General features: G+C 55.5%; 1 protein-coding gene across 2 annotated transcripts in view; it reads right to left on the minus strand.

Moving 5' to 3' along the window:
* Positions 1–21,815, minus strand: part of KLHL29 (kelch like family member 29) — a 387,365-nt gene that overhangs the window by 174,724 nt on the left and 190,826 nt on the right. For both annotated transcript variants that reach the window (XM_075557057.1, XM_075557058.1), the window contains exon 3: positions 4,045–4,374. In XM_075557057.1, coding sequence (XP_075413172.1) covers positions 4,045–4,329 — 285 coding nt within the window. In that variant the 5' untranslated portion in view covers positions 4,330–4,374. The remainder of the gene's footprint in view (positions 1–4,044; positions 4,375–21,815) is intronic.

Here is a 21,815-nt window from a genome sequence, read left to right on the forward strand (position 1 = left end):
GAACTTTTCAACATGTCAGACAAGGGGTGCACATGTTGACTTTCTTCCTTGAAACTTGGGTCTGTTGTCAGCTAGGTGGATGAGAAGATGGGAGAAATCAGCGTAACGAAGCCACTATCAGGGTCACCGTGGTGACGGCAATATGCCAGGCAGTGTGGGGTGGGGAAGGGAGCTGCTGGTCCAGGCTGGTTCGGTTCCTAGCTCGCTAAGTCACCTCACCGAAGTCTCTTGCTTTCCATGGACTTTGATATGGTGAGGAATCTGACCTACAAAATGCCGAAACGATTGCCTGGCCTTTCTGCTTCTCTGGGCTCTGGGAACCTGTGCCCTGGGGGTTCACAAGCTGATCTAGGCCCCAGGGGAGCAGTGCAGTGGCCTGAGCAGAGAGCTGTGTGTTGGGAGGGGTGGGGGAAGCAGCCTGCTAGGACCTCTTGGCAGCACACTGGCCCGGAAGTCTACGTTTGCCCAAATGGTCTTTCCTAAAAAACATGCGAGAATTCTCCAGGCCACAGACAACAACAAAAAACCAACGTTTGCCTGAAGGCACCAGTGACAGAAAGGATTGTGATCACTTCACTAAACCAGCCACTGGGAGCCCAGCCAGCCTTGTCCACCCTGGGGGAACTGGGACTGTCCCCACATGCTTTGGCAGAAGGCAGGCCCAGCACAGGGTGGAGCTGGGAGAGCAGCTGTCTCTACCCCGGTGGTGGTGGCCTGGCATGGAGGATTGGTGAAGCTGCGGAGCTGGTGATGTTTGCCCTGCTGCCTGCTCAGCCCAGTGAAACACTGAAGCCTGTGGATGCTGATGCTTGCCCTGAGAATCACCTTCCGGGAGGTAGGAGCAGGGGGGCTCGCCTTTTGAATCCTCATGGCGGCTCTGCTCCAGCATGGCGGTAGGCCCAGCTGCTACCACCCACAGGGCAGCAGGAACAATATGAAATAGAACACGCAGCCTGCTCCTGGCTTCTCTGTGGCTGTCTCACTGGCCTTCCGTCCTTCTGCAGGGGTGGAGTTGTGGTCCCCTTTACACAATGGGCTTTTCTTGAGGAGGAGACTGCCTACCTGAAAACCGTTTGAAGCCCCCTTCACTCGATCACCCGGTTTTCAAGCCCATGGTGATACTTGCCGCACCCTCCTCCCTCCAATGCTGACCTGCTCCGAGTGGCCAGCTCATGGTCAGCCCCAACCAAGCACGCAGAAACATTTCTTTCCCTCGCCTACTTGAGGCCTGGCTCCTGCCTCTTACCGTCACACTCTTCCTCTCTGTGAGACTGGCACAGTGCACCATTTCTTCTAAGGCAAGGTTCATGGGCAACAACGATGGTGGTGGTGGTGACACAGCCCCTACCTGGGACTCAGCAGGTGTCAGACTCTGCTCTTTATGCTTTCTTGCAGGCAAACAATCTCAGGTCAATACTGGCAGGCAGGTACTACCATCTGTCTCTATTTCAGAGAAGGGAGGTCCAGAGAGGTGCGGTCACTGGTCCACGCCACTCAGCTAGCAAGTATAAGCATGGGGTGTATGCTGGGGCTGCTTGGCTCAGAGTCTTGCTCTATTCTTTACACATCCCAGACCTGCCTCTGCCAATAGCTGCACCAGGAGAGACATTCTTGGGTCCTTGGGTCACACTGTCCAGCCACAGATTCATTACACTGGCCCTGAACTCCCTGAGGGCAACAGCCAGACCTCAGTTTCTCAAATAAATACAGTCTCCACCCCCCACCTTTCCACACCGCCCAACCTCTTTATTTTTCGTGACTGGGGAAACCACAGGGTAGGCTACTGGTGTGGGGTTACACGAAGAGCAGGGCAGACGTCTGGGTGGGCAGAAGCCAGCCAGAATGGCAGAAAGCCACCACCGTCCCCATTTACTAGTGTACCCTGATCAGAGGCAAATAGTTAACGTGTTCACTATCAATAGAAAGGCTGTGGGCTTGAGGTCCTGCGGAGGGAGGTGCCTAGGAGCAAAGGCCTGGTGATCTGCTTTGGAAAGATGACAGCCATTGAGAACCCTGCGGGGCAGAGTTCTGGTCTGAAACACACGGGGTCTCCTCAAGTTGGAACTGACCACGTGGTAACTGGTGGCGGGGATGGTGCTGAAATCCCAAAGGAAACTGTTGAGGGCGGCTGCCCTCCCCTGCCCCTGGACCCTCAGGTGGGACCCTCAGGTGTCTCCAGGGCCTGTGAGAATCCACGGGGTAATATGCGCCTTGTTCTATCCAACAAGTCCTTGCACGTAAGGAACTGCGTTGGGGCTGTTTACGGAGGGAAAATGGAATTCAGTCCGTCTGTTGTCACATGCAGAGTGGTGGACCATCCTCGTGGGCATACACTTCAGGCCCGCCCCTCCGCCCTGCCACCCAGCTCAGGCCAGGCTCTTGTTTTCTCTCCAGCCTGGCCTCCGTTCCTCCCCGCGGCTGTGGCTTGGAGGCTGGCCAGTGGAGTGTGGAGCGGTTTTGGAGCGGAGTCGCGCCGTGGGTGGGGCGCACCTCGGGAGGCCTCTCCACCCCGCTAGCTTGGCAGCACCCGAGTGCCCGCCCCTCCCCCGGGGAGCAGCGGGTGCCATTGCTAACAAGGCATCCGTCCTTGGCTGGGAAGAACCCATCAAGTGAACCTCCGGGGTCCAGCTTCTCCCTCCCACCTGGTGGCCCCAGCAATGAGCGGGAGAGGCTGCCGTTCTCCATCTGGCCAACAGCTGGCCTTGCTGAGTGGCGCCAGATGTGGGCAGCGGGGCCAGCCGGCTGCCTCCACCGGCCAGAGGTCACAAGTCAGGAGCCGTCCTGGGGGCTGGCACCCGCCGTCCACTGTGTCTGGCTTGTCAGGGGGGCTGTGTGCCCAACGAACTCCCAAACTCTGCTCCCCCACCGCCCCGTCCAACATTCCTTCCCTCCCCGCCTCGGCGGGGCGGTGTTTTCCTAACAGGAAAATAAAATCAAGACGGCGCTGCAGCAAGATGTCAGCGCGCGCCCAGCCGTCCTCAAATAGCTCCATTGTGCCGGGCGTCTGCCGGTGCTGCTGCTGGCAGCACTGGCGGTTATTAATGGGCAGCGGGGCTGAAAGGGGGATTTGAAAGCCACAGAGACAAAGGCGGCACACCTGGAGTGTGGCTGTCCGACACCAGATGCCTCACAATCGCCGGGGCCGGGGCTCCCCCCGCCTTTCACTTGGCCGGGAACTTTTATACTAGCAGCAAAGAAAAGACGAGCAGCAGCCCCCCTGCCGTGGGAAGGCTCGGGGGCGGCTGTGAATGGGTGGCAAAGGACGGGGTGTGGGCACGGCGGCCCTCTGTTCGCTGGCCTCCTCCCCATGCCTTGGGGAGCAGGCTACCCTGGGGGAGGCCCAGGCCGTGCCCCGAGCCAGGTAAGCATCATGGCAACACTGACATCCACGTTCGGTCTAGTTCTCAAGACCCCTTCTGAGGCTGTAACCCCTGCGTCCCCCAGAGACAAGGAGACACAGGGCGGAGCCCCCTTTAAAGCTGACGGCAGGGGCTCGTCCTGGGTCCGCATGGACCGGTCCCAGCATCCAGAACCCTTACGAGTGAACTCAGAGCGCCCGTGTCTGCATGGCCACACGGCGAGGGAGACGCGTGGGGAGAAGGTGGCCAGCACTGGCCTCGAGGATGTGGGGAGGCAGTGGAGACCAGAGTTCTTAGCGCAGGGGCGCATGGCTGAGACGCGGGAGGTGCCCTGTGTATTTCTTTGATGCTCCTACTTTATCTCCTTGAAAACTTATCACCGTGAACACCTGGGGCCCAAGCTTTCCAAAGTCACCTACTTTGGGAACTTAGATTGCTATCTGCGGGTGGGGAGGGGGGCTTCACTGTGCCCCCACTCAGTACATAGCATTTCATCGGCCCAGCATAGGGTCACCTGGGGTTTGTCCCTACAAGCCAGTCACAACGGGATATTCACTGCAAAAGGAAACCCCGACTAACCCTCGCACCGGGGACCAGGCCCAGCTTCAGGGACACCAGCACTGATGGAGAAGGCGGAGTGTGTGCGGCTAGGCGGGAGGGGAGGCCACAGGGGACACGGTCTTACCTTGGTGGTGACGGCGGAGGCAGAGCTGGCCACGAGGCTGGTGATGGCCTCACTGCTGCCGGTGGTGCAGGGTGCGGGCGCCGTGGCCGGCGTGGGCAGCCGCGAGGGCACCACGGGCAGAGGCAGGAGGCCGGTCCGTGCGCTGAGGCTGCTGGCGGTGGCCGCCCCGGCCCCCGCGGTGGCGCTGCAGATGCTGGTTGTTGCATGCGTGCCGTTGGCGCTCCACTCTCGGCGGTCCCAGCCCAGCCGGTAATCTCGTTCAAAACGGCTGTGGTGCCGGGACATCTCGGTGGATGGCGGCTGCCTCTTCCAGGGGAACAGAGCCCGCACCTGCCGGCACAAAGCGGAGAGGAGCATTGTTTAGGGAGACAGCAGCTCTGCTGGGGCTGAAGGAGGGTGACCCACAGCCAGCACCCACGAAACACGGCTCTGGGCTCAGTACAGGGCGCTCGAACGAACGTCAGTGTGGTTCCTAGTCACAGCGAGTCCACCAAGCGTGCACTGCCAGCTCCTGTTCACACAGGAGGGAGGCATGACCGCGTGGTAGACGGGATGCCAACCCCGTCACAGCTACACCAAAGTGACTGACGCGTGTTGTTTGATGTACCTCGCTCTGCAACTTCACATAGAGGCACGTGTTGTAATTAGGCTGGGATCGTATGTCCCACCCCTCAGTCCCGACTGTGCAAAAACCTTCAGACACTGTCTCTTTAAGCGGTTGATACAGGAACGCCAGCCAGGCCTATGGAATCACTTTATGGGCAATAAGCCCTTGGCATGAATCACATTAGATCTTCACAGTCATGGCACTTTGAGTTGGTAAAACCAAACCAAACCCCACTGCCATTGAGTCAATTCTGACTCACAGCAACCCCAGAGGGCAGAGTAGAATTGTTCTTGACTGTTTCAGAGACTATAAATCTTTACAGGAGTAGATAGTCTCGATCTTCTTCCTAAGGAATCACTAGTGGGCTCGAACTGGTGACCTTGAACTCAGCAGCTCAACTGAAACCCACTGCTCCTGGTATGAAAGATCCCCCACAACAACCCCATTGGATGGTATAAATAGCTCATTAGAATGAATGATCCCCAAGGCCAGAGAACTACAAAGTGGCCCAAGTCTCTGTCCTTCAGACCCCAGTGCCCCTGGCCATTGTTAACCACAACCATCTTCCAAGTGGCTTTCCTGGATATGGGAATAGAAGGCCCTTTGGTGTTGTCATGGCGACAGAGAGGAGCCATGTTCTGAAAGGCCTTCTGAATCATGGAGGATTGCATTTCGCTGCTCAGTATCACCGTGACTTGCCTGGCTCTCTGCCCAGCCGGGCTCCGTGTGATCCACAGTTAGGAGGAGTGGAAAGATGCAGGAGAGGCTGCCTTAGTCGGGCCCCAGTGCAAGGGGATGGAATGCCGTCCTCATTAGCTACACCTGGAGCCACCCAGGGTGGCTCTGCCAGGGGACTCCCTGCAGGTTAGGGGCTGACCAGACCTCAGCGCCCATCTTCTGTTCTCCCAAGAGTCACCTTATGGGGCAAATTGCTCATGATCACTTCCTGCGGGGACACAGGTAAGCCCTTGACTATTGACTATTGCTTTAATCCCACCCAGAGGTGCCATGGAAGAAAGGACTGGTGATCTGATTCTGAACAATCAGCCCCTGAAAGTCCTCCGGAGCACAGTTCTATTCTGAAACATAGGGGGTATGGCAGGCTGGAGTCCACTCAACGTAACTTGTTGGTTATCTTGGGTCACAGGAGGCACGGCTTCCCTGGAAGGGTCCTGGTGTGCCAGAGACGGGGCCAAGTGTTCCCCACATCACATCCTCTTTCTGGACACCACGCAGGCCTCCCTTGCAGCCTCCCCAGCAGTCATGTTGGGGTCATGTGACTGGACATTGGCCGACAAATGGGGTAGAAGTGACAGTGGCACTTCCAGGTGTGGCCCACCCTCTACAAACACTTTGATGACTGCCCCAGTTCTCTTCACCAGGTGGATCAACCTGAGAGGCCACATTGTCCAGAGGGTGCAGCTAGCCAAGGGAAGAGGGCTGTCCCATGTGCATTGAATTTAACACGACCGGGGAACAAATCTTTATTGTTAAGGGATTCAGACTGGTGGCTTCCTTGCTATGAGAGTACAGCTCATAATTTTTCAAGCTGAAAGAGATGAAAGAAAATGCAAGCCCTGATTTGCAAGATTTAAGCTTTTATGGGCACGTTATTGAATGAGACATCAAAGGATGTGGGAGGAGTACACAGTCACGGTACCAAAAAGAAAGGGCCGATGTTCAGCTCTTCCAAGGGGTGGCATGTACTGGGAAACCTGTGGTATTAACGCCTACAGTGCACTAAAGCTATTGTGGAAAACAAGGCTCCAGGAACTGAGAGAATACCGATTGAGAGGTTCCAGCAAATGGATGCAAGGCTGGAATTATTCAGACATTTATGTCAATGTCGAGATTTGGAAGACAGCGACCTGGCCAGCTGACTGGAAGAGATCCATACTTGTGCCCATTCCAAAGAAGGGTGACCCAACACAAGGTGGAAATGATTGCACAATATCATTAATGTCGGACGCAAGAAAAAGATTTAAAAACAGGGAAGGGACAGATATTCAAGGTGGATTCTAGAATGAAGGATTCTAGCCTTATTGATACCAGATGGATTGTAGCGGGAAGTAGAGAAAGCATAAGAAATGAGGGGTAACCTCCCGAAGAATGGAATTCCAGAACATTTAACATTGTGCTTACAGACGATGAAACATCGTCTAGTTCTTAAATGTTTTCCTCCTCCACCACTATCATGATCCCAATTCTACCTTACAAATCCGGCTAGACCAGAGGATGTACACTGGTACAGATAGGAACTGGAAACACAGGGAATCCAGGACAAATGATCCCTTCAGGACCAGTGGTGAATGACGATACTGGGAAGGTAGAGGGAGAATGGGTTGGAAAGGGGGAACCTTTTATAAGAATCTACATATAACCTCCTCCCTGGGAGATGGACAACAGAAAAGTGGGTGAAGGGAGACATTGGACAGTGTAAGGCATGACAAAGTAATAATAATTTGTAAATTATCAAGGGTTCATGAGGGAGGGGGAGTGAGGAGGGAGGGGAAATGAGGAGCTCAAGCAGAAAGCAACTGTTTGGATAATGATGATGGCAACCAATGTACAAATGTGCTTGACACAATGGATATATGTATGGATTATGAGAAGAGTTGTATGAGCCTCCAATAAAATGATTTAATAAAAACCAAACGTTGTGCTTACACGATGGAACCTGCATGTATACAGATTGCGAGGCATGCTGAGCGGCTTCAAGTCAGGAAAGGGGCATGGCAGGGTTGTGCCCTTCCACGTGCCAAGTCAGTCTGAATAGTGGGCAAATGATCCGAGCAGCCTGGCTTTATGCAGAAGAGCGTAGCATCAGGGCGGAGGAGGTTTCCGTGATCTGCACCGTGTAGCAGATGCTCCGTCGCTTGCTTACTGTGCAGAGGAGGAGGGCTGGCATTTACCGATGAAGATCAAAGACCGCGGCCTTCAGTGTGAATGGCGGACACCTCAACACAAAGACCAGCCTCCCCACAGCAGGACAAATAAGCCACCCCTGTGAGAGGCTCAGAACACACTGAAGTTGTTACTGACTTCCTTTCACTGGGATCCACAATCAATGCCCCTGAAAGCAGCAGTCAGGAAATCAGACCACGTATCGCAATGGCCACGTCTGCTGCCCAAGCCCTCCTGAAAGGTGTGGAAGAGCAAAGCTCTTACTTTGAAGACTCAGGTGCACCTGACTCAAGCCACACAATATTCAAATGGTTTATAGGCATGAAAAGTTGAACAATGCAGACTTGATGCCTCTGAATGACGGTGGTGACAAGTAATGAGCATTCCGCGAGCTATCGGGAGAACAAACAAATCTGTCTCGGGAGTCGGACAGCCAGGATGCCCCTTAGAAGGGAGATGGCAAGACTTTGTCTCATGGACTTTGGCCATGGTTTCAAGAGGGCGAAGTCCCTGGAGAAGGACGGCACGCTCGGTAAAGTAGAGGCTCGGCAAAAAGAAGAAAACCCTCAATGAGACGGATGGACACACTGGCTGCAGCGAGGGGCTCCAGGAGAACACGCATGGTGAGGATGGCACAGGACCCGGCAGGGTTTCCTTTTGTTTTGCCGAGGGTCACCATGAGGCAGGACGGACTCGGCAGCCCTGGGCCAGCGCAGTTGGAAAAAGTACAGCCTCCACTCGCCTGACTAGTAAATCCACTAAGCCAGTCTCTACAGTCTTAAAATACATCAACCTCACATATTGCAAGGGAATGACCTCCTTCTATCCGGTGAGGATAGAGGTGGGAGAGGGAGAGGGAGGTGGGGTTCTGTCTGCCCAAGGCGTGCCCAGAGCTGCCAGGGAACAACTTGGAGGCTCTAGTTCCTCAATCCAGCCAGCCCTGGTGCTAGCAAACCCTCTCAGTGCCCTCCTGCCGACCCACAACCCACCTCCACTGTTCCACATGGTTCCACAGCTCCACTGCCTACAAGAAAAGCCCCAGGTCCCCCAGCCTGTCCTTCCTGCCACCCCTACCCCCATCACCTTGTCAACCTCCCTGAAAAGCGGGAGGGGGGGGCCGGGGGAGACTAAAGCCGCTGAGACCACACCATCTGGTTTCAGTCTCATGAAGTGTATTCATAAGAAAGGTCAGCTCTTTGCAGGCAAGGGGTTGGGCTCAGCTTCCATTCCTCACTTTAATTGCCCCTTCAGACAGAAAGAGAGAGTGTGGCACGGGGTGCCCTGAGGGAGATGGCAGAGCGCCAGCTCCCAAGGTGGCAACTGAAGCATTTCCTGCGGAGCACAGAAAGGGCTCTGTGCGGGTATGCGTGCGCCACAGTGGGGGTTGGGGGGGCACGGGGAAATGTCAGTGGATGGAGGCCCCGATGGGGCGCGCCAAGCAACCACAGGCAGAAGTCAGAGCCATGCTTCCTTGTCCAGTGGGCACCTTTTCCTGGCAGGCGAAGCCTCCACCAAGGGAGGGAGGGCGGGACGGAGTGGGAAGGGAGCCCGCAGGAGCAGTGCAGGTCTGCGACACGTGGCCATGGTGGATTTTGACTCATAGAAACCCTGCAGGATGGAGTAGCAATGCCTTCCAGGGCCTGCAGGGCTGCCATCTTTCCAGAAGCGGACGGCCACATCTTTCTGCTGGCCGGATTTCTGAATTGTCGACCTTTCATTTAGCAGCTGCTGAGTGCTTAACCAGGGAACCCGCTGTCTGGGGTCAGAGGGGCCGCACCTGTTTCACTTCCACGTGCACGGATGAAGGGGACTCAGTGTTTGCGAGGTCTCGTGTTCTCGGGTGTGACCAGTCAGACTGAGGCTCGGGATGGAGACCTTAGGTCTGAAAGGATGCCCCAGAAGAACATTTTACGAGCACAGGTGGGCTCTGGCCTCAGGGGTCCGAGCATGCCTCCAGGGTACTACCCTTGAAGCAGAGCCAGGGACGCAGGGTGAGGTGGGCAGACCCGTCCCAGCGGAGGGACGAGCTGGTTGTGGCTGACTGAGTCTCACGGCTGCACGGCTTACTCCGTGGCCACCACTCCATGACCTCAGACCCTCCTCCCAACTGCCGAATACAGAGTCCTGCCTCCCGGAGCACACGGCGCTGGACTCGGGCCCAGCCTTCCCACGCCCATGCACCCCTCTCTCCGGGGAGCTGCTCCTCAGATGAGAACAAACGCGAAGCCCAGGGACCGGCACATCTGTGTGGAAGCTTCCTGCCAACAGACACTGCATGATCCTGCCCAAGTTCAGAGGCACCGCTGCTGCACCGGCCACCCCCAACCCCCCAGGGCACGGACCCCTGGTGGCACAAGTCTGGGAAAACCCCCAGCTGTTTGCGTGATCCCTGAGAAGAGTGGGATTCTACCATTACCCCGGGAAAAGCGTCTTCCGTCCTTCTTGTTGCCGGGCTGCAGGAGACTGCAGCAAGGGGTGGGCGTGGGGGCAGGGAGGGTACTCTTTCTGCTGCTTCCCCAGCTGCTGAAGGTTGTGGTGTAGGCTCCCCAGGCGGTCAGGCCTGCACTGGGGACAAACCTCAGCTCAGCTGTCAGGCATGCAAGGGGCCCAGAATCTGACCCAGAATCCCTCTTAGGTCTCAGGGAGCGGATAGCTAGATAAGCAAACTATAATTAAAAACAAAAGCAAATTCAAAAGACAAAACAGCTTCGGGACCTTTCAGCATGGTCTGCCCTGGGAAGTCTAACCTCCTGACCCCTCTTTTTCCACTCCGCTCCTGATGGCCACACACAAAACAAGGCCTGGGCTTCCATTCTGTGCCTCAACCTCCCCTTTCTCAGATTTGCCGCCGCCTCTGACAGCAGCAGCCAGAAGGGATGCTTCTGGAATGTGATTCCAAGCCTTGGGAGCTAGCCACCTTTTCTTGGTTTTCCATTTTCTATCTTGTGGTGGAGCTACCTCTGCAATGACAGAAGATGTGACTAGGAAATGTAAAGGTTTTCTGTCTCCACGTTGGAACCAGAAAAGAACAAGTCTGGAACTGCTTAGTCCACCCTGTGTGGTGCCCCTCCCCTCCAGGGACAACTGTACACCCTGGAACCCTCTGCTGCGCTGGGCCCGAGGATGCCCAAGGTCGCAGAGAGTCCCCAACCCCAGCTGCTCCCTAGCTGGGCAGCAGCTTGCTGGTCCTATAGCCCAGGTGAGGTTTAGAGGGTTTAGCCCGGGAGCTCTCTGCAAAGGGGCCTGCTCCCTGCCTCCTGTTTGGCATGCGTTATGCCCAACTGTTTGTGCTGACACTGTGCCCTCTGGTTTCCAAGCTCAGAGCCCTGGCGGCTGCGCTGGGGCTCCGCCCAGCCCAGGAGGTGATGCTGAAGGAGCAGGCAGTAAAGCAAGAGATGACAGACGCAATGTGTGAGCTTTGGTGCCACCCCGACAGCTCCGGGAACTCAGAGTCAAACATCTCTGGGACTCAGGCTACTCATCTGGAAAGTGGGGATGAATAGGCCCTCTGCCCTAGGACCGCTGGGGATCAAATCCCTGAGCCGGTGAGGGGCCCAGTTGCAGGTGTTGCCCCTGTGCTGGGTGGCTGGGTCTTGCAGGGTGCTCTTTAACCCGGGGTCACTGGGAGACGGGGGCTGCAGGAAGGTCACCTCTGCTGGGCCTTGCCACAGAGCGGCTCTCTGGCTTACTCCTGTGAGGGAGCCCAGGCCTGAGGCTGGTCTGCAGGGGAGCCCCAGCACCTCCAGAGCATGTGTCTCTAATGTCTCACTGGCTGGCAGAGGCACCCTGCCCCCTGGCCCCTTCCTGGATAACAGACCGGCAGTCCTGCTGTGCGGATCTGCCTGGAATTCTCTCCACGAGAATAATTCATGGGGTCGCTAATTAAGAGTTGCTGCAAGCCATAACGTGTTTGTGTTGTACATGCAGCGCTGCATCCCAGGGGGCGGTGTTCAGGCACCAGGCCTCGGCCGTCTGCAGGGCTCATGGGCCAGGCCGGCTGTGCAAGGCGTGGACTTCAGGGCAGGGACTCCCGTGGCTCTGAGTCCGTCTACCCGCTCTGGATGCTGGTCATGGTCGGCACGCATTAGCATGCGCTGTGCACGCGCCATGTACACAGGATCACAGGTGGTTAATGACCCTTCCCTGTTCTTATCATTCAGGCCTGCAGGAGGAGTGGGCGGCTGGCGGCGAGGGCCCCTAAGGCGTGATTAATCCACAGGAAGGGAAGGGGCGCATGCTGCCCGCCCCCCCACCCCAACTCTGGTGCTGAGGCGGCTGGCTGAGAAATGAGGGGCAGCCTGAGGGTCCCTGATCAGAAAATGCATGATTGCCTCATTTGGGGGAGACGTGCTGCCCAGTCGATTGGAGCATGTCGTTCCTGTCTTTATGGTTTCCCTTCTCTCCCCTGCCTCCTTTCTCCGGGAGCAGAGAGCAAGGCAGGGGTACACAGCAGCTGGCACACCCATCTTGGCATCCGCAACACCTAGGACCTCTCAGGGTCTTTCTGGAGATGCCGGGGATGCCCCACAGGTAGGCCTCCCTGGTTTCTGGGGCAAGTCTAACCCCCAATAAGTCCGTTCCTGCTGTCCTCCCACGGACTCAGAAGAATAGATTCTGGCTGAGACTGCAGGCCTCCTCTGGCAAGCTCACAGGCCCCACCGTGGGCCGGAGTGCTCCATCCTCATCCTCACGTGCGTGCCTCTCCCTCTGTGGCCACCACCACTGTGGCTGATGGGAGCCAGCCAGAACAGCCAGACAAGAGGATGGGGGTGCTGTCTGGAGATTTAAGGGGGCGCCAGCACTGGGGCTTCACTGAGTGTGGCGCCTGCGGTGTCACGCCACGCCCAGGCCCCTCGCTCACCCACACGGAGGGCTACGTGCTCTGCAGGTGGTAAAGCTGAGCATCTCCAATGTGGACACAGAGTGTCTGGCAGGGAAGGGGTCCAGAGGAGGGTTGGAATCCCATGGAGCAACCTGGAAACAACAGAGGTGCTGGGTGTCCAGGGGTCCCCCCCTACACACCCGTCCACCTTTGTAGGACAAGCAGCTGAAAACGGGCTCTTCTCGTTAGTTCCTCCTTAAAATATCGAGGCCCCAAGAGAACTATGTTGCTTCATTCCATTTGGACTCTGAAAGCATCCCTCCCTGGCAGAGTTCCATGCAGCCCCCAATGGCCCATTCACCATCAGGTCCTGGTTTCTGCACACCTCCAGTCCCACTTATCAGGTGGCAATATCCTAGCAGCCAGTGTGCTCCACGACTGCCTGGTGGCCTCAGCCCGGCAGCTTCCAGAGGCCACCCATGCTGGAGGGAGAAGGGTCAAGGATGGGACAAATCCACACAAGAAAGCAAATCAGTGACCTCTGCCCTCTGATCTTCCACTCCTCAGGCCCCAGGTGGCATCTAGTTTCCTAACGGGGCCTTTATTGTCTTTAAAGACACAGACCTGGCAGCCGGCCATGCCGGTGAAACCAGCAGGCCTCGTCCAGGTGTCAGCTCATGCCAGGCTTTGAAGGGAACATAATCCAGCTTACCTGAGAGCTCACTGACCAGCAGTGGGGTTTGGGGACTGGCCCCAGGACAGGCTAGGAAGAATGACCCTGAATTAAAGACCAAACCGTGGCCATTCCTATAGAGAAGGCAGCGGCGACTGCATGGTAGAAGTCTCATTTTCCACGTGGGGGGCCCCACGTTTGAATTCCAGTTGATGCACCCATGCACGGGCATCATCTGTCAGGGGAGGCTTGGGTGTTGCTGGGATGCCCACCAGGCTTCAGTGAAACGTTCAGATTAAGACTAGGAAGAAAGGTGTGGTTATTTACTGTCAAAAACATAGGAGCCCACTCGATGCAAACCATGGTTCAGAGGACCCCAGTTCAAAGTCATCACCTTACTTGCTTTTCACACGTCATGGTGGGGTAGGCAGGGAAGTGTTAGGATATGCGTTCTGTGAATGAGGAAATTGGAGAGGAGGGATCCAGGCTGGGGCAGTGGGGGCAGGCGTGGTGGAAGCCCTCCCTTCTCCAAGTGTGGTCGGGCACCAGTGCGGTGGGGCAGGGGGTGCTCGTCTGAAAGGTGGGATCTCAGTTTCGGCCAGCACTCCTGAATCACAATCTACATTTTAACAAGATGTGGGGGCGGGTGTGTGCACGCACCGCGTTGAGGATTCAGATGTGAACCAAAGCCTGAGACACCCAGCGCAGGTGCAGTCCAGAGCGGAGGACCAGGGTCGGCCCTAGGACCCGGGCACCCCGACTCTCCGGCCATGCTCTCTGCTGCACCGGGGTCCTCGCAGGGCCCCGTGGGGGCAGATGTATTTTTGGGAAAAGCTATATTCCATAATTACAGGGCTTAATACATGACCTAAAAAGACAAATGTTTCAAAATGCTTTTCTGATGATAGGTTTCGGGAAAAATACCACCGATTCCTTTTCTGGGTACGATTTCTGTCTCAAAAAGCAATCTCTCTGCCTGGCAAAGGCAGCGTCCGTTGCCAGTTTTCAACCAGCGAAATTAAAGGAACAGGCCTACTATTTCGCTTCTTTCCCGCCTGCACCATTGATTGGAGAAATCTTGACAGTGGGGCTTTGATGTAGTGGTTTTTTTCCCCCCTATTCTTCCAAAAAAGCGCACATGATTCAACGACTTTTTTCTCAGGGACGAATGGGCTAGGCATTTGTGCTATTGCTCCCGGAGTCAATCTTGATCACAGTGATAATGAAGAATAAAAAAGATAACTAGCAACGACAGTTGGCAACATAATATCAACGTAAACAGAGGGGTGAAGGGTGGTGGGCGTAAACTTCAGGATCCCTGCCTCAGTGGCAGTGGCAGGTTCCCTTTGATTGCTTAGAAGGGCCCTATCTTTACAAATGACCCTCTTCACGCCTTCTGGCTCCTCATTCTTGGGGGCTCCAATGAGAACGGAAGCTCCCAAGCCCCCATCCCACGGTCCTGTGACCCACACAGGCAGCAAGCTCCTGAGCCCCATGAAATTTGCAATCGCATCCCCCTCCACCAGGCAGCCAGCCAGGCTCTTCCTCCAAGGGGGCCTGCACTTCTCCTGAGGCCCAGCCGCATGGGATTCCGAATCTTGCTGGACTCACCAACCCGCTTCCCAGGGACCGGTGTTCCTCAGTGGCCCAGGCTGATGAACTAACTATTTCTACTCGGCGCCTGGAGCCAGACCCAGAGGGGAGAATTGCAAAGAAGAAAGATGGATGCTCTCTATTTGGCTGCCCCGCCCCCCCCCAAAAAAAACCCCTGAAAGCCAAAAAACAAACACCCCAAACCAAAAACGCTTTTCCAACTTGCTTTCTTTAGACGAGACACGCTACTGCTCTTTATATTCCACCAACTATCTAGTGTCCGAGCGGATGGAGGCAGAAATGCTCCAAGGGCATGGGACATGAAAATCCCTGGCCAAGCGAGGTCAGAACCGACAGCCCCTCCAGTGCACGGTTTGTGGAAGCTTCCCCATGGCGGCACACACCCGCTTGCTGTTTCCACCTGGGGTGGGGTGGGCGGCTTTGGGCAGCAGGGGGCCTCCTGCCAGGGAAGGATCTGTCCTCCGGAAACAGGAGCAGGAGCCTGTGTGCTCTTCTGGGCCCCGGTTTCCAGAGACCGCACTTTGTCCATCGTAAGCAAATCCCTCAGTGTGCCCTTGGGTGAATGCATGTTCTGCCCTTTTCTCCTTCAACCACATCCAATCCACTGACCTTCTCTTCCCCTTGATGCTCAGCTCAGTACAAGATGCCGTGGGCAAGCAGGAACCAGCCGTGGTTCCTGCCTTCTGCACATTGTCATGAAACAGAACCATGAGGGATTCAGCGCTCAGGGGAGGGAGCGGGCCAACAAGGGTTAGGGCCGGCAGGAGAGGTTGGGGTGGCTGAGAGAGAAGTGTGCATTAGAGGGAGAACTGGGTGGCAAGCACAGAGTGAGGGGCCACGGGAGAGGGGAGGATGGAAACCGCAGCGGCAATTGCCTCTGCCCACTTTCCCTGCAATACATCTCTTCAACAGATGGAGGGGCCAGCGAGACCTTCGTGGCATTTTTGGGGAAGCTAAAAGCCCACATTACTCTGTGGATGGGTTTAGGGCAACTTGGAGAGCCTTTTGCCCCTGGGCCGGGCTACTGAGCCCTGGTTTCTTCCTGTTTTCCAGCTGACCTCTCCATAACAAGGCTTGGGCTTGTCTCAGACCACACAGCCTTCTTTTGCAGGGTTGCTTAGGGAGGCAGCACCCTACGGTGATGTATTTGCTTGAGTTTCATGGTCTTCGCGCTAGGCCTGTGGTTTAATTTAATTAAAAATAAAACAACCAAAAAAATTAAAAAAGCCCCCCAAAACCAAAACACCCAGCCCAGAGGACAGTCTGTTTAGAAGCGGCATGTTTTATCACCACCCAAGCATGCAAACGAGGCAGCCTCTGTTGTCAAGTTCACATCTCCAGTGCCGAACTGGCTGTTTGAACAGCTTGTGTGCAGTAATTGAAACATAGATTTTTGTTGCTTTTCTGTTTATTTTTAGATTAACCAAGCAGGGATACTTGGCTTCCATGCTGCCACTTCCACCCACAGGGCAGCGTGGGACCTCTGGCCCTGTGACACTGGCAGCGAAGAGCACCCTGTTCTCTCTGGGGTCCCTCCCTCTGGATCTGTTCTGTGTCTGACTCTGCCCTGGGCTGACCTTCGCCATGACCCCAGAGCTCAGGCTGAGGAAGGAAATGAAGGCAGGATGCTGGTGACTCAATCCCTAATGCCAAGATTTCTGGAACACCCCCTGACCCCTGCTTCCCAGCAGCTCCGTGGGTCAGGTCAGGCAGGGCCTAGCTCCCTCTTCAACCAGGGTGTCACTGAGGCACAGGGTCGTGATACAGGGGGGGGGGGTCTCCAGCTCTTGCATTTCTAAGGCAAGGGATTGGCAGCAGCAGAAGGGCCCCCTGGCTTGGATCTCTGGTTTGTTTCCTATTTGAGCCCCGGAAGTGGCATCCTCATTACGGTTCCATCCGCTGGAGGAGGCAGGCTGTGCCGGGTGAAGACTCCCATGTCTCAGCGACATCAACACTGGAAGAGGCGCAGGCATGGCCATCTTCTCTGCAGAACCACTGACCCAGGGCATGGACAGTCACTGGGACAGGACAGTGGGTTCGGGGATCTATGCACTACAGCTTGAAACTTCCGCTTGTGTGGAACACCTCTGCTTTTTGCTTTAGTTCAAAGGCAACCACGTGGTCTCATCTAAGTTTAAGAGCACAACCCTATCACATGCCCTGAAGAACGGGTTCTGAGGAAAAAGACAGAGGGTGTGTGTGTGTGTGTGTGTGTGTGTGTGTGTGTGTGTGTGTGTGTGTGTGTGAAGTGTCTAGGTCCACAAGGGGATTGGCTAGCTTGTTAATACTGTAAATTAGGTGCAGGCTCCCTTATGGGGGTTGGACCATGCAAACAAGGTGTATGGAACCATAACATGGGGATTAGTTAAGTTTTGCCATCCTGGTCCGTTAAGGTCTCCCAGAGGCAGAAGGGGAAGCTCACTTTGATGGAGAAAGAGGAGCCAGGAGATGAACATTTACTTTGGACTCAAGATTCCTGAGCGGAACCCCCTCAATTAGGTGACAGAGAAGTGTGACACAGAAATAACATGGAAATGGAGGCGGCGGAGCCAGGGGATCAACCTGAGATGGAGCGGTGGGGCTCCCAGCTCAGGAAGCGAAAAGGTGGGCACCTTTAGGCAAGAGGGTTGCTGGTAGAGTTGGTGCTCCTAGGAGAAACTAAAAGAGCTTTGTAGCCCTTGTCCAAGCAGGGCAGCTGGGACGAGGGGTGGAGACCAGCTCTGGCTCCCCACTGCAGAGTTTTCCCTGAACCCAGCTGGTAAGCAGTTCCTGCCTTCATCGACCCCGTAACTGTGCATATGGTCTGTGAGGCCTATGTGGCAATGGAAGCAGAAAAGACCATCGGATGGATGATTCGTTTTGGAATTGGGGAAAAGGTTGGTGGATGGAGGAGGTATGTCCTTCTAGGAACCCGTTTGGACGGCTAATGCAGCCACCAATTTCTCTCTTCCACTGGTGAATTTAGAGGTCAGACACCTTTTACTGTGTGTGGGTGTGCGCGCGCACACATAAGATGTGCGGTTAAAAAGTCCCGGAGCTGGGCTTGGTCCCTTCCGCTGAGCCTGCAGTATCCCTGAACTCTTCCATCGGTGCCTCGACCTCATTCGTCTGCCATTCAGTAATCTTTGCTTTCTACCCCACAAGCTCCTGGAAGGGCGAGCATTGATCCTCCTCCCCTCCGGCTCTCCAGAGCCTGCCTCAGGCTGGGCACGCTGCAGGTGCCCCACTGGGCTTACTCAGCAGCTCTGCACCCAGACAGAGGGCTGTGGGCGAGTGTGCGTGCTAGCATGTGTGCACACAAGCCTTCAGCACATCATGCTTCCCAAAGGGGTACTGCCACCTGCGGTCACTCGGACCCCTGCTCCTTCCTCAGCCTCTGGACCTCAGGAAGGGCTGCTTTGGCCTCACCCACTACTCGGCAATGCTCTGCTCTCAGGGTAGAGCCGTGAAGTGATGGCTGTGGAATTGGTGTAGCAAACAGACTGGGCTCAGCGGGGCACCAGCAGCAAACATATTTCCTTTCCTCCCACTACTTCCTTTCAAAGGAGCCCTGGAGATGCAATGGCTAGACACCTGGCAGCTAGTCATGAGGTCGGCAGTTCAAACCTCGCGGCCTCTCTAAGGAAGAAAAGCGTGTCTGTCTGCTTCTGCAGAGATGGCAGCACTGGAAACCAGGGGTGTGGGGGGAGGGAGGGGCCAGTCCGACTCTCTCCTAGAAGGTTGCCATGAGTGGGCATTGGCCAGACAGCAGTGGGCATGGTTTTGTTTCACGTCCCTTCCAGACCACTCGGGCAGCTCCAACAGCTTTTCCGGGTCCCTTTTTGGGCACTGAGTCTATTTTTATTACTAGTGTGGCGGCAACGACTCTAATGGGGGTTATTGCTAAGACTTTCCCTACTGGAAGCACTGACTGAGTCCATGCTGTGTGACCAGGTCCATGGGGTGACACAAATGGGTCTTCCTTGACTTTTAGTGCTCAATGACTAGCGAAAGGATGGGGATTCTAAACCCCTTCCCCTCCTGGAAAGGCCAAACCAAACTAAATCAACCTAACCAAACCAAATTACCCGACTCATCTCTACCCTACAGGGCAGGATGGGACTGCCCCACTAACATTTTTCAGGAGTAGAAAATCCTCAACTTTCTCTCATAGAGCAGCTGCGGGGTTCGAATGGCTGACCTTGCAGTTAGCATCCCAATGCATTACCCACTGCACCACCAGGGCTCTGCTTTCGCAATGGCACAGTCTTAAGACCAAACTCACTGTCGTGGACTCGATGCTGGCTCACAGCGACCTGGGTTCCCGAGACTGTGACTGTTGACGGGAGTAGAAAGACCAGTCTTTCTCCCCAGGAGATGCTGGTGGTTTCGAGTTGCTGACTGTGTGAATCACAGCTGGATGCATCACTGCGCCACCACCAGGCTCCCCAGGAGACAGTTTTACTCTGCACACAGGGCGGTTGGAATGAACTCAATGGAAACTAGCAACAAGGAACGCAAAGGTTGGCAGTTTAAGCCCACTCAGAGGAACCACGAAAGAAAGACCTGGCATCTTGCTCTGTGAAGATGACGCCCCAGAAACCCCAGTGGGGGCGGTCTAGTTGGTGACCCATGGGTCACCAAGTGTCGGAATGAACTTGACAGCAACGAGTTTGGGTTTACTTGGGGCCAGATCCAGTCTGGGGCTTTCCCATGGACCAGTTGGTTCATGTAAGCCTCCCATCAAACCTAGGAGAAGGGCGCTTTCATTCAACACAGGCACAGAGAGAGCTCAGTAACCTGCCTGTGGCCACAGGCCTAGCAGTTGGCAAGGATACCTCTTAAAAAGTGACCTGAGGCTATGCTGTTCTAAGCCCAGTCCAATCTTTGATGGGAACCTTATCTGCTAGCCAAAGCTCCACCCCCAGTTCTGGCCTGTCACGGGGAGAGGAGCCTGTGCTCTATGGACATGCCCTTGACTTTGCTTCCTCCCCAAGCACTAGCTGCTGCCTCCGGCTTTCCCAGAGTGGCCAGGGAGCGGGGCTGGGAGGACGAGGGCTGGCAGAGACTGAGACTGGAAGCTGTCTGAGGGGCCCTCTGCGTTGTCAGCAGCACCAATGCAGACTCTTCTTGCTGTGCGTCCTTGTGGGGGGCCTTTGGAGATCTTCCCACATGGGCTGCGCTGAAGGACACTCTCTGGCTGACCTCTCCCTCAGCTTCTGCCCAGACAGCTCACACCACACAGCTCCGTCTCCTGAGCACTCTGGCTCTGTGCATGTCATCTCGCCTTGGGCGGGTTTTCCAAGAGAGCACTGTGGCTCACTCTGCGCTGCTCACTCGGAAAGCATGACCATGACATCAACGTTCCCAGGCCAGGTCCAACGGTCCCTCTCCACGGCCCGTCTCTTGTAGCACTTTCCAGTAAGGGTCAGGCCCAGTTCCTAAGTCCTTCAAGTCCTCTGTGCCAGGCAACATCAGGACTCACTGGGTGATGGTGAGAGGGAAAGGGAGGACTTGGGTCCAGTGTTGATGGGCTAACGGCAGAGCCGGTAGTTCGAACCCATCAGCTGCTCCTCAGGAGATGAGGGGTTGTCTGCTCTTGTGAAGGCATATAGCCTTCCCCTCAGGACCAATCATGAGAGTAGCAATACCAAGAGAGCAGGGGGATGGTATGGGGAGAAAGGGGGAACTGATCACATGTAACCCCCCTCCCCCTGCCAGGGGGATGAACACCATAAAAGTGGGTGAAGGGAGACAGCGGAAGATGTATTTATCAAGGGTCCTTGAGGGAGGGAGGGTGGGAGAGGGAGGGAAAAAATGAGGGGCTGATACAAAGGGCTCAAGGCTCATGTAGAAAGAAAATATTTTGAAAATGATGATGGCAACATATTTACAAAAGTGCCTCACACAATGGATGTATGGATGGATTGTGATGAGAGCTGTAAGAGCCCCCAATAAAATAATTTAAAAAGATGTACAGCCTCGGCAGCCCACAGAGACAGTTCTACATTTTCCTATGGGTTCACTTACGAGTTGAGATAGATTAGATGGCAAAAAAATTAATACAAGTGATTTATTTAAAAATTAATACAAGTGATTCATTTCTTCTTCAGTTCAATTCTCACCTCCTTTATGAATCTACCTTGGTGTCTAGGCTATCCTGCTACCCGATTCCTGGCCCCAGTCCTTTGGAGCCTTTATTCAGTAGTGTCTCATGTACCGGATCACAGATAAACTCGGACACAGATAGGATTGGCCAATCACCCTGCCCCCCAAGCCTTCTGGGTGGAAGCCCTACTTAGATCCCCAGTCACACCATCCTACTGTGGTGCAGACCCTGGATGCCCAGATTTCAGCTCCAGGGTTTTCTAAGGGAAGCCAGGGCCAGGGCCACCGAATGGGTGCTGGAGAGTTGAGTGTGCACCAGAGCTCAGCGGAAGCAGCCCTGGGACAGGCAGGGAGACTGAGCACCATGTGTCGGGAGCCCAGCCTGGCCTGCAGGCACAGGGAGCCTGCTGATGAGGTCCTGCTGTGTGGGGTCACACCCCAGTCTGGAGGGTCACAAAGGATGTTGCAGAGGCCTGCAGCTGGGTGGAGAGGGAGGATGGGGGTCTCTGCTAAAGCTGGACCCCTAGCCTGAGGTGGTCAGTGTCAGAGGCCAAGCCTGGTACCAGGGGAGTGGACCTCTGGGGAAGAACGGAAGTAGATGAGCGGCCCATGCTGCCTGCACAGGATGCAGCCCATGCCCGGGAAGAGCACGCCAGGGCCTGCCTACCCTCTGCCCCCCAAGCACCAGTGACGCAGGCTGCTTCCAGCTCATTAAGAAGGCAGACACTGCGTGATGCCAACACCCTGTCTGCTCATCAATGGGCTTGAGGTAGTGCCCAATTACTTTCCACACCCCCATCTCTGCTGGGTCAATCCCCTGAGCCCGGGCCCCATCCTTTGTACAGAGCCTGCTTTAACCAGTGGCCCAACGGAGAAGAGCAGAGAGGAGGTGCATGTCGTGGGCCCTGCAGGTTGCCAGCCCCCCTGGAAACCGCTTCCCCTGTGTGAGGCCTCATTTTACAGAGCCGGAGACAGACGCTCAGGGGTGGGGTTGGGGGGGTGGCTTGCTTGCTCAAGGCCGTGAAGGCGGGAAATGGTAGAGCTAGGGTGGAAGTAGTCCTTGG

Source organism: Tenrec ecaudatus, chromosome 8 (genome assembly GCF_050624435.1).
Source record: "Tenrec ecaudatus isolate mTenEca1 chromosome 8, mTenEca1.hap1, whole genome shotgun sequence".
Taxonomy (NCBI): Eukaryota; Metazoa; Chordata; class Mammalia; order Afrosoricida; family Tenrecidae; genus Tenrec; species Tenrec ecaudatus.